This window comes from Lepeophtheirus salmonis, chromosome 6 (assembly GCF_016086655.4).
Source record: "Lepeophtheirus salmonis chromosome 6, UVic_Lsal_1.4, whole genome shotgun sequence".
Taxonomy (NCBI): Eukaryota; Metazoa; Arthropoda; class Copepoda; order Siphonostomatoida; family Caligidae; genus Lepeophtheirus; species Lepeophtheirus salmonis.
The window spans coordinates 21,958,718-21,972,284 of record NC_052136.2 but is presented as its reverse complement, the minus strand read 5'-3'; the positions used below and the strand labels follow the sequence as shown (position 1 = coordinate 21,972,284).

Genomic DNA, 13,567 nt, shown 5'->3' with positions numbered 1-13,567 from the left:
TCCTTCAGAAATCGGTTCCTAAATTCGTCGTATAAAATTACCTTATTTGTCATGGGAATAAGTAAAAATATTTATTGAAGCTTATATGCCATGCCTATGGCGAAACAATCAGGCCAAGTATCTATTTTAATTGAAAAATGTTTTTATTTTAGTATTAAAATTTTGAAGATATATAGAGCTCATAATTACTTTCTGATTCGTACTTGAAAGTTGAATTGTCCAACAATTGCTTTAAACAACCATAATATTTATTTATGACTTTTGCCTTCTATCCTTTACTGCGTGTACTTCTCAATAATAATGATAAAAAAGGATGGGAGTAAAGGTTTTTGGGGTGTAGATGGCTCGAGGAGTGAAATGGAAGGGGGTTCCCACTCGGTGGTAAAAGGTGCAAGGGATAGTTGTCCAGGGGGTAGGGGTCCTTTTCTCGAAATTTATTCATGGCTATTGGCTATGCTAACAATATAGTGATGTGCTTCACTCTTTCCTATCCCGGATTCAATTGTTGGTGTTTTTAATTAAGGTATTATTTTGTCCTCTATATAAAATATAACTGGGAAAATTCTTCATATTTTAAAATTGACAGTATTTTTTTTTAATTTACTTATAATTACAAATCAGTGAGCGTAAGCATAATAAACTTTACTATCTAAATATAAATAAAAGTCTTTAAATTAAGTAAAACTGTAAAAGTCTGATACACCCATTTGACCCCAGCAATCTAGTTAAATGTGTGTACTTGACTTTTTTCTTTGACTGAAATATTATAAATTATTCTACAATTAAAAATTAATGCTACTTAGATCAAATGGATATATTAGATCTAAGACATGTAATGTTAGCATGGGAATTCAACACATTTGAAAAGTTCACTCCCTTTCTTAGTACAAGTTTCCAAATGCAAAAAATACGCAAATTATATCCCAGCCTATCTTATACTTAGATCTTCTCAAGATTTAAAATATAATGAGCACAGGCATGGAAAATGAAATAAGTTGTTCATACTGCCAATTAAAAAACCGGCCCCTCTTGCTAGGTCATATTTTATACACCTCTAGAAAAGAAGTCCAGATCCATTAATAGTGATGAAAATCGTCTGTGTAATGGGTATGTTTAACTAAAAAACCAAAAATCAACATCAATTTGAAAAATGTTTTGGAGGGGATCAGCTACAATCAGCTGTGACAAGGGGGGTGGAGGGAGAAGGAAATAAACAAGGACTTTGGCAAGAATTACGCCGATGTCGAAGTACTTCTAGTTTCAGCAAGGATTTACAATTATAACTTCCAACATTCTTGTGTGCTCATAAAAGACAAAGTAACCTTGGGACTTTGTTGAGATCAGGTTTTAAGTATATTTGAATCTATTTAGGGGAAGAAGTTCACAACTCAGAAATTAAACAATAATGACAACTGCTAAAGAAAAGAAAATTCACTCTTCAGATGATCAATGCCACAAAAACTGGCCTGCTTAAAATTCACACAATTTACATCACTAACAATAGTCCCCTTAGCTCTCTTTTCAAAATAGGGAGGAAAAATTTAGTAAGGGCATTCATATTGCTCTTAACAACATCTACTTTTTAAAAATTTACGCTCACCGCAATTCCTTCCCTATTAATAGGCTATAACTTATAAGTCATAACTTTGTGCCTAATCATATATGATGATCCTTGAACAAAGTGAAACAACTGAGATAACAAAATACATATCTATTATGTACTTAATACATAATATATTATTTGTAAATGAAATGAGAAAATTCCAATAAATGTGGCATTTGCCTTGAGCAAATAATTTGGATATACGAGCAACATTACTTAGTCACAAGCCCCTAAACAGTAGGAGGAAGATCGTCCGTCCTCACCGCAAATACCTATGAACAATCATTTATGAAACAACATATTTTTAAACTTATTGTAAAATATTTTCATATATTTTTCTTCTTTCTAAAATAGTACATCACATTTATAAATATTTGTAGTAGTCATAGGTAGTTGTATTAAAAGTGAACGTTTTTTAAAAGATAATTATATATTTTTAAATATATTTAATATATAATTTTATAAAAAGTCATTTTCTAAAATTACTAATATTAATCATTAATTAATAATAGTAAATATACATACAAAAAAACAAAAAAAAAACCTCGTGCCTGTCTTTGGATAATAATTACAAATTAATTACTTACTTAATTGAATATATTCATATAAAGATTTATAATAATATAAGAAGTAGGTCTGAATGAATCGACTGTGTGGGAATGGATTGGAGAAGGTTGGGGGAGGGGGAGAGAGAGAGTTTATAAGGAATTTATAATTAACTTATGTAGATTCGAACAAGTCATTTCTTTCTAATCAATTGATTAAAGTTATGTACACACAAAAAGATTGTAGAAAGACGATTCGCAGCACAGTTCATATCAAAAACTTTGTAGATAAAAAAATTGACTAAATACCCAATTAGTTTCAATTCATAGATGATGATGATTTAAAAAGGAATTAATTTTCTATAAAAAGAAATTGTTAAAAAAAAAAAAGAGCTACAGAATTGATTTATATTCTAAAATAGAATTAGTTTTCCCCTTCCTTAGTTTCATCTCTCTCTATATATATTCAATATTTACTCTGATTAATTTGATTACTTTTGTAATGATTTGAAGGACTTAATATACTAAATTGATTTGAGACCATGAAAAAAATCAAATACTAATAACTACATTTAAAAAATTCAAACTCTGCGCGTCGAATACTTGAGAAACAAATAAATAATGATAAAAAAATGACTTATATGTATAAAAAAAATTGAAAACATATAAAGTTTTTAAATCCGTCAAGTAACAACAAAGAACTCTATTTCAACAATTGAATTGATTACTTGGGCCCATTGAGGATAAATCCTTCATTAAGCCTTCTAAGTTTTTGAGATCCGCGTTTAGTTCTTCCGTGCTTAATGAATGCTGGAAAACAAACACAAAAAGAGATTTGTTATTGGCATATGAATAAAAAATAAATAATATAATATAAAGTTTACCGGGATAGGATGACTTAAACAATCGCAGGGGCCATTTTGAGGATGTAAAACATCTGGAGATCTGACGTCTGCTATGGCTGGCAAGTGGCCAGTAGAGTATTGACTATTAGAATTTTGGTTAGATGAGGAGGAGGCCCCTGTAGATGAGGAGGAACAAGACGACGGACTCTCACTACTAATGGATCCTAGCTTGAGTAAACCACCCATGTTGAGTGACCCAATCAAGGGACGTTTAAAAGGACTAGAAGGAGTTGGACGCACTGAAAAAACAAAATACACGACATTTTGAATAACGTAAGTTTACATTGGATTTACAACGGGTATTTACATGGATTCTTTGGTTGATGCGATGAATTAGGCGAGGGAGCTCGAAAACTTTTAAGAGGAAATTTAGAGTTCCTAGTTGCACTACTAACAGATGAAGAGTTATCACTCGATGTAGTAGACATTGCAGAACTGAGATACATGGGTGGTAATTGTGAAATAATTGCTCCAGATCCACTCTGATTCGCCGTAGAGCTTCCATCAATGGATGAGGATGCTGTTGTATGATTCCATGGTAGATCCCCCATTGTCGATGACGGACAGTCTTCAGAGGGTGCACACAATGATGGATCATAACCAGGAGGAGGTAAATCATCGGGACTCTCTAAAGACATGACGGGATTGTTGGAACGAAGGCTTGGAGGGTCTAAGGAATACTGAGATCTTATGTAAGTGCCACTTCCATTACAACTGCCATTGGTTTGAGAAGACACCACAGCTGAAAAATGAAATAATATGTACTTTAATAAAGGATCATAGAAATACTAATAAGCTATTCATCTCAAACTGAAGAGAAAGGATCGACTTTCGGCTTCGCCAAAGCAGCAAAATAGAAAAAGGTCTGTGCAGAAATTACCAAAAAAAAAACCAAATGTGTGAAAGATAATAAAATATATTAATAAATAAAACTACATCAAACCCCATGGAATTCATAATTATATTTCATATGGAAGGCTCACGCAAGGGAAAATATAAATATTAATTTTGGTCGAGGCGATTATATAATATATATTTAAAATAATTTCTTCCTAAAATAATAAGGAAGAAAAACTATTATGGCAGTTTCGGGTGTTTAGAAATGAAGAAGCTCTTCTCCATAATTATAAGTTGAAATTTGAGTTTATTTTCGAAGAGATATAATTAACTATTGATATTCTCAATCTCAATGTTGGTTTGCAGCCAAAGACGAACAATTTTTATGGAAAGTCATCCGTAAATTGCTTGTAAGATGGGGGAAAAGTGTAGCTAGCGAAGGCGCATACTTTGAAAATTCAATTTGTCACCATTTTTTCACAATAAACGTTCAATTTTTTTTTTTAAAGTATCATTTCATAGGCGCATATCTGATATATACTAAGATCTATTATATATATTTTAGTAATAATTGATTTGTTATTATATCACTACTAGCTGAGGCATCATAATTCATAGCCTGATAGCATCCAAGCTAAAATATTTATTAGTTAGTACGATATTCTGTTTATTTCAAATTTTAGTACTTTGTTTATCATTAAACAAAGTGAGTCACTCATCATGCACAACAAACGTTGTATCTATAAGTACAATTCTTGATATTATTTTGAATTGTCATTGGCCAACCTCTCAATTTACCTCCATTCATGATTAATTCCCTCAAGACAAATCCTCTGTAAAAAGATGCCTGGCTAAGAGCAACTCCATGGCAATGTTAAGGAACCTAGGCACCTTCAAAGTAATCATAAGTGTGCTCAGGAGTACATTCAGGAGGAGGATTTCATCAATGAGAATGCTGACAAACGTATAGAGTTTAGGTTATACAAATTACAGTACAACCAACTTGAGAAGTATTATTTGAAGCCTTCAGCAGATCCTTGTGTGTTTCAAAATGAAATATTCATGCAGAAAATAATCAGAAAATTCATCCAGAAGAGATAATTGCCAAAAATGAAATATTAACTATGTTACAAGAAGAATCGTTGTCAATGGATTTGGATGTGAAAATTCAATTTAATTCATTTTTTCGGGATATGTATTCAAATTGCTGTCTTCTAGACTCAAATGCTTCCTACTGTTATGTCCAGCTTGTTATTCTCCGGTGTTACTTTAAATGAATCAATGGATAATAATTTCAAAACTGAACAACTAGAACAAACTAACCGAGGATGACTCTATACCCCAAGTGACATTAAGTTTTATCTAGGAGTCTAAATCTTTCATATCTACAACATCATTATGAACACAGAATATTTCAAATCTATCTTTTTTCAATGCCAAAATCTTAGAAGTGTATTTTCTCTTAAATTGTCATTTATTTTATCACTTTTCTATTCAAGTGTTAAATTTAATGAAAAAAAAATTTAAAAAATTTAATGATGATATAAATCTATAACAATATAACAGTTCAGGCAAAGGTCAGAAGGAAAAATTCTTAAGTTGTCATCAAATCAATAAATTCTTCATACATTGCATTTGCCTGTTATTTGAATATGATATTTTGAAGGATGATTTATATAATATATTATATTAATTTTAAAAGGCCTGTTGACTAAAAATTGAATAAAGGTGTATTTATAAACTGTATGTTCTTTTTCCCTCACATAATTCTGAACCTTTCTTCCCATGTGAACTAATATGGCTTGTTCCTCCCCAAGAAAAGGTGCATGGATTTTTATGAGTTCTCAACAATAACTTTATGCAGCTTTCTTATCAAACAATATATGTATATGTCCACAAATTAAGTTTATCTAATTTACGACCAATGACCTCATCCACGACTGTAAAACAATCGTAAGCATTCCATATGTTTAAGGGTTCCTTGCATAAGCCCAAAAAGTAGATTGTGCTCATATATATTAACATTTGATTTGCTCTTTTTAAGATCAAAATGAAGAATCTTGAAAGCGGGTAAATGGTTTAAGTTTGCCTGCGCGTCATACTTTCCCTTTCTATCAGAAAATTGGAAACAGCGACAGCGGATGGTTGAAATCCAATCATCGCAACCTCTTACTAATTAGGAATTAACTTCGCAAAGTGAAAAATATATTATTGGATTAGGAGGATAGGACCTTGGACTTTTTTGATATATTCTGACAGTTAGATCATAGGGAGGATCTCAGGAATGTCTCATTATGAGGGGGAGGTAGTGAATTTTTCTCCTCGGAGTCGATCCGTGGACTGAAGAATGAGGCCAGAGGAGATGACATCTCATTAAGTAAAGCACTGTGACTTTTTCTTTTATACAAAATGAGCCATTACTGTGTAATTATACTGCAAATGTTCATTATTAACGTATTATGTATCATGGAGATGAACTTCTATGTAATCAAATCCATTATCTCCTAAATCAAAAAATTACTCTCAACTTACAGAAATAGAAATATACAGTACAAACTCTAGTCTAATCCTACGTGGATACCTATTCGAGGAATTGTGTTAGATTGAGTCGAGATTTCTCTCCTCCTACTCCAATACTCTATTTTCAAAGTTATTTCCTTATTATCAAGAGGTTGCAATAATTAAATTTCTATTATCCAGTGTCGCTGTCTCCAATTTCGAGATAGAAGGAGAAAGTATGACATTTGGGTAAACATCAAATAATGACTTTGAATTTTACTTCAATTGTGTCCTGAGAATAAAACAATAAATTTAAAAAAAACCACACACACACATATGATATGAACATCCCTTAACTCCAGCCACCAAACTTACACTCTTTTGATTGGTATCTATGAATTCTGCTATAAAAAGTAGGGCTGGCAGCTTTAGAGTTGATACTAATGGAAGAAAGTAAAGCCGTGGACATTGTGATGGAGTGATCCACCGGGGATCTTCCCATTAAAACTCTACTTAAACGATTACATCCATTCTGTAGCATAGTATAGGATCTTTCCGAATCGGAGGCTATTTAATATGAAAAAATTATGTAAAATAATTCAGTACCGACACATTTAATTTTCTAATAATATATATGGAGTAAATTTTACTTCCAAAGCGTTATGTATAGATTAAAGGGTAACATATGTCATAGCGGAGTCAAAGCAGTTGATTAACACTAAATTATAAATACATAAGCACATATATTATTAATATATATGTCTTAAAGTAACACAAATTTTAAAGGATTTTGCTGAAGAATATTAATTTCTTTCTTACCAGAAAAAGGTCCGTTAAATCTAGAACGATCCATGGAAGACGCAGATCTATAATCAGGAGTCGACCTTCCCAGGGTTGTTTCTCCTGTTTCATCTCCATCAATTGCTTTAAGTTCTAGCTGATCATGCCCAATCCATAGATCAGGTGGAGGAGGATTTAACTTCTCTCTTGCTGAGGGACCCCCATGACCAACGTCGTTATGTATATAGTTCTTATTATGACGATTTTCATTCGGAATAGAGGCTGTTATCTTGGATCGAACCAAAAGTGTGCCTCCAATTATGAGTACAATAATAATCCCGGCTCCAACTCCGAAAATGGCGTAGAGTATCATGGGTGATACATTTTCATTTGCTGAAAAAATCATATATAAAAAATTAATTGAATAATATGTAGATCAATTGTCAATATTGAATAAAAAATATGGAATTAGGTACCATGACTTACCTCGACTGTAGCTTTTAGCAGGATCTAAGGAAACCATTTACAGAATGGATGACAATGAAAGAATGAAAGAAAAAAAAACACATAGTAAAAAACAGTGCATGATATTTGGAGAAGTATGAAGTGAATTATTAATAAGTAGTTTAATAAGTGCTAAACAATTAATTGAAAAAAAAAAGAAGCATTAACGAAAAAAATAAAAATCTATATTAATATGACATATTAAACAAATATTGTATGATATAGTAAGATTATTTTTGTTATTATTGCAAGTAATGTAAGAACACAACATTTATAAAAATTAATTACTTTTAAAACACTCTATGTTTTATTGAAGTTTTGTATTACAACAATTATTATTATCAAAAATAAAAAATAATGGCAATGAGCATTCATACCTTTAGGTGTTTTGAAACTGACCACTTGAGACGTTGGACCATAGCCTTTATTATTACGTGCACTCATTTTAAAAAAGTATTTCGCGTCCATATCAAGACCATTGAGAGTTGCTTCTGTTTCGGCTCCAACGACGGCCTCCACATACCATTCTATCTCTGCTGCTTTTCTATTTTTTGTATATTGAATTATATAGCCGTTAATTCGGCCATTTGGATACTTTGGAGCTATCCAAGAGAGTTCCACAGTTCCATCACCTACACTATCAATGATTAAGTCTCTTGGAGCACTTGATGGCTCTGCTTCAAGCGTTTTATTCATTGCAACTAAGCTCCACGGACTCATGCGCCGTCCTTTGATTATTTTAACTGTAAATTCATACTCTGCGTTAGCTCTAAGATCGTCAATCATACAGTTGAGATCTGTAGAATTTCGATATTGATATTTGATGGGAGATTTATTCACAGGAGCATATCTAACAATGTAATAGCGATAGTCTGAAACGACTTGATTTTTAGGTAGTGAGGAGTCAACCCAGGTGAGAACAATAGAGTAGGATGAGAGTACGATTGTATGCAGCCCCACAGGGGGTAGCAGAGGCGTTAACACTTCCTCTTCATATTCTTCTTGAGTACGCACTGTTTCATAGATGGGTCGTCCATCTCCGATGTTATTGTATGCTCTTAAACTAATAACGTACTCTGAATTGGGTTTCAAGTCCGTTATGCGAAAAAATCTTTGTTTTTCGTCAACGACATGTATGTACTCATCCGGCACTCCTTTGCCCCAGCCCATTCTGTAGCCACGTACAAGGATTTGTGAATCCTTTGGTGGAGTCCAAGTTATGGCAATTTCATCATCCATAGCTCGAACACGAATTGATGATGGTTGATTCGGAACAATGGACTCATCCCTATCTGAATCAAAAGTGGATATAGAGAGCCAAGGAGTTGAGGGCCCAGTTCCGTTCACCGTCATGGCTGCAATTTTGACTTGATACTCGGTTCCAACAAAAAGTTTTGGAATGACAAAGAGACGCCGACTCGCATCGGTTGTGAAAATTTCAGATTTTCCTCGACCTTTTTTCTTGTATCGTAGTTTGTATCCAGAGATGATTCCATTTTGAGATTCTTTGGGAGGAGGTTCCCACCGGAGCAGAATTGATCTGGAGGAGGCCGCTTCAAGTGTTACATTTGTTGGTGGATCCGCGGGTATGTCACTATAGGTCATGCACTTGATTTCTTCTGAATGAACCCCCTCACCGTTGGCATTTGACGCAGAGACCCAAAAAGTGTAGTCCGTGTACTCACGGAGGTCTGTTAAATGATACTTCATTTTCTTGACGATTGTGGATCTCTCAAAACCGTATTCACCCTGAAAAAGTAGATAAATCTTTGTTAGCATATATATTGTATAACACTTAATTTTGATGTTCTAAGAATTTATAGTTGGCTGGAGGGGATGTGCACCCCTATTAATTTAACATTAAAATTTTTTTTTCAAAAAATTCAACATTTGAAGTTTAATTTAATTTTTCTAATTTTTTCCAAAAAAAAATGATTTTCTTTCAATAACTTTGGATTTTTGAAATTTTTCTCCAAAAAATTTAATAATTGAAGTTATTTTAGAAAATTTTCCGAAAAATTTAATTTTTTCTGAACGTCCAATGTTATATTTCTTACAACTATATAAACATGATTCTATGATTATTTTTCTCTTTTCAATTCTTATAATAATTTTTGTACCTGTCGATGGCAGACTTTATACTGAGTAATGAATCCAGTATCCGTTGATGGCGTATCCCAAGCCACAAGTATGGAGAATGAAGCTGTAGGTCGACATCTCAAGTTCCGAACAGGACCCGGAACATCGATGTCATCCTGGGTTGACACCTGTAAAATGACCAAAACACACAATATCAAGAAGCGGCCATCCATAGGACGCTCATTTATAAACTAAAGTAAAATTTACTATTTATTACACACTAAAAAAACACAAAGACGCGCTTCCTGAGAAGGAAAAGAGCGTCCGTTCTTCCTTTACACGCCGCCAAACATATACTGTATACAGTCAATGGATAAAGAAGCTTTACCCCCTCTCTTTCTTCTTTTTTTTCATATGAAAACGACACTAAAAATTCGACAAAAGAAAACACCAAATCGTTTCATTTTAAGTATATAATACATTACATCCCCTCCCTCTCTTTTTCAAAAAGACTTAATCAAAAGCATTTGAGTAAAATATTCTGTCCATCTCCATAATTATTATTTGCCCTACTTTTTCATTTGCAATATAGGAAGTCGATCTACTTCTTGAGTAATTTTCAAATTGCGTACACACGAAATAACTGTTCTTTTGCTATATGTTCTTGCATCATTTATTTTTGGCTATGGCTTTGGTTATTTTAAACGAGTTTTTCATGTATTTTTTCTAAAGAAAAAATATTTTATTGAGATCTTGCTGTATTTAGCTAAAGATTCAATAGAGATTCAATTCCGTCCCCTTTTCACAAAATATTATTTTATTTAAATAAAAATTTACACACCACTTCTATATAATATAAAAAAAGTATAAGTACATTTGTAAGCTGCGAGAGATTAATTTCCCATGAGTACTTTTTGAGCTGCTGTTTGTCGTAAGAAAGAAATAATACCTAATGTGTAATCAGCAGGTATCAATCTTACGAGCGAAATACATAATGAAAAGGTGTAAAGAATATAAAAACTAACAAGGGACTTATAATTAGTGAGAACAGAAAAGAAAAGAATATAGAGGGAGGCCAAAAATAGATTTTGTGTGGAATAAAAACAGCTATGTTTTGTTAAGGTGAATAATATGTTAAATTTCGGATTAATATTGAAAGGAAATCCTTTAATACTCACAGTGATCATCTCTGAATATTCTCCACGACCATTTTCATTAAATGCAAGAACTCTAAATTCATAGGACGTTCCAGGAGTAAGTCCTTGAATGTTGACCTCTGATAATTCTCCTCGTGTGGAATTCATGACCCGCTCTCGCTCAGATCCTTTTTCCTTGTAATACACTGTATAACCAAGGATTGTTCCCTCTGGATTTAATGGAGATGACCAAGTAAGAGTAATGAAACGAGTGGCTGCAATAGCCACATGGAAGTCTATTGGAGCAGAAGGTGTATCCAAAAAGATAAAGGATCCTTGATCATCATTGGAAGGACTACTATCTAGAGATGATGACACAGATGAGAGTGAAGGGGAAACCACATTGGAAATGACTTTGAGTTGTGCTGATGATTGTACATTCCCAACAGAGTTGGTTGCCATACATTGATACATCCCTGCATCAGAATCCAGGAGGCCCAGGATTCGTAGATTCGAACCATCTACAATCTAAAAGCAATTATTATAATTAATTTACACTTGATAATATACAATCTTAAATTACTTACTTGAAAGTAATCACTTGTAACAATCAATTCTCCATTCTTATACCACTGAACCTTGGCTGGAGGGAAACTCTGGACCTTACACTCGAACGTAATGTCCCCCTTGGCAGAACACATTTGATTTGAAGGCCTCACCACAAACTCTGGAGCAGAATGCACCTCAACAATAGCTGTAACGTCCTGAGAGTCTTCTGTATTTTCAGCTCGACATTGATATGCTCCTGAGTCGGTTTCTGCGTTTAAATCCTGGATTTTGAGACTCCCTTTACCAAGCTTCGTAAGACGGGAGTCAAGATGACTCATATCCAGAGAAGCACCATCTTTCAGCCACGTGATTTCTGGTTGAGGAACACCATTTGCAGCACAATCCAAAATAAGAGTTGTACCTTGGAGTACAGCCCGGTTTCGGGGTTTGACAATGAAATTGGGCGGACTATTAACCAATGAAGACGCTGAAATGTATAAATAATATTAATATAAAAGACTCATGATTATGATATGTACTAATTTAACACAATGAAATGAAGACAACAAAGGAAATACCGAAAAAAGAAAAGGATTCCCCAAGGGTGTGAAGATTATTTTAAGTTATAACTAATAAGAAAGACGACTCATATATGTATAAACCATTGAACAATAAAGAGCCGTACTCCAAGTAAACTTGTCTAAGACAGTCTAGAAATATTTTCTCACGTCTCTAAACACGTGAACAAGGCGAATGGGGTATATATCGTTTTCATGTGACGTCTGGATGGTTGATGTCTGCCACTTTGGGGGCATAAACAACAAAGTTCCATCAGAATAGAACACTCTTTTTCATTAGAATGAAGGAAAATAGTGAAAAATAACTGTATATTTGGATATCAAAATAGTACCAAAAGATAAAAGGACTTCAGCTTTAACGTCTATCAAAAATGTATCTCTCCTAGATATACTAAATAACTAGACCCTAACATGTTACTATATTGTTATACAATCTTATTTCTATAGTATAAACAATAAATTAAATATTACAGTGGAAAGAATAATCTTTTTTTTATTATTATTATCCGAGTTTTTTCGTCTCTAATTGGTCAAAAAAATAATTGTTAGCATTTTATAGTGACTTTTACCTTCTATTACTTTGATTTAGCTCAAATAATACAATTTATCATTGGGATTAATTAGTGTTTAGTCTTTTTTTATTCATAAAGCCATTTGATGAAGTTACATCAAAATTAATTGGAAACGTGTTCATTTTATGTTTTAAAAGTATCATTTCAATTACGATAAAGTTTATGATGTCAATGAACACATTTTTTAGGTACACATAATTTGTTCGACTCGGAAAAATTGAATTGACCCAATTGGTTGGTTGAGTGTCTATGAACAAGTTGTTTTGAAAGAAAAAGTAACATAGAAAAACATAATTTGATACAGAATACACACATGATAACACAGTTAAGTGGTCATTACTGAGGAAAATACAGAATATATGTATAAGTGTGTAAGAAACATATAGAATAATATTTAATTGAAGTGGTAGAAATGCTGAGTTTCTACTGGATCGATGCATACATATACCTAGATACCTAGTTCCTACTTCTTGTCCAATTTCCCAATAATTGAGAATAATAAAAAAACGATTTTTATCATTCTCAATCTATCAAACGAAGATGATATTAATGGAATAATATTTATAAATAATAGGGCTGGATTCGATTTATTGTTATCGAGCTCGAGTAAAGGTATCAAGACAAAAAAAAATTCTTTGATTAAAATATTTGCATGGTTTTACAATTAATTATATTAAACCTTTTTCATTTAAACACCACTTATTTTAGTCATGTACATTCGTGGTAATATTTACTGGTTTTAATAACCAATGTACGTTCTTCAATTATATCCTTTATTAAAGTCGTCTTTTATCATTTCCCAAATAAACTAACTGTTCATATTAATTTCCCGTCTACAATCATTCCTCTCCGTCCCGCGACTCCCATTTACTCGAATACCCCCTTAGACTTCTGGCGACGAGAATGGTACGTAGGCTGCTATATATATTTCTGACCTAGGCTACGGTAAGTGCTGTCAGGTGCAATTTGACATTTCCTTT

General features: G+C 32.8%; 1 protein-coding gene across 6 annotated transcripts in view; it reads right to left on the bottom strand.

The window, feature by feature from the left end:
- Positions 1–2,182: 2,182 nt before the first annotated feature.
- The window catches only part of fra (neogenin protein frazzled), a 290,853-nt gene continuing 279,468 nt past the window's right edge, over positions 2,183–13,567 (bottom strand). For 5 of the 6 annotated variants that reach the window (XM_071889049.1, XM_071889048.1, XM_071889051.1 and 2 more), the window contains 9 exons: positions 11,476–11,924; positions 10,931–11,416; positions 9,794–9,940; positions 8,051–9,422; positions 7,656–7,679; positions 7,209–7,562; positions 3,361–3,795; positions 3,033–3,292; positions 2,183–2,958 (listed from right to left, as the gene is read on the bottom strand). In XM_071889049.1, the coding sequence (XP_071745150.1) occupies positions 2,857–2,958; positions 3,033–3,292; positions 3,361–3,795; positions 7,209–7,562; positions 7,656–7,679; positions 8,051–9,422; positions 9,794–9,940; positions 10,931–11,416; positions 11,476–11,924 (3,629 nt within the window). In that variant the 3' untranslated portion in view covers positions 2,183–2,856. The remainder of the gene's footprint in view (positions 2,959–3,032; positions 3,293–3,360; positions 3,796–7,208; positions 7,563–7,655; positions 7,680–8,050; positions 9,423–9,793; positions 9,941–10,930; positions 11,417–11,475; positions 11,925–13,567) is intronic. The other variant, XM_071889052.1, reaches the window with a different exon arrangement.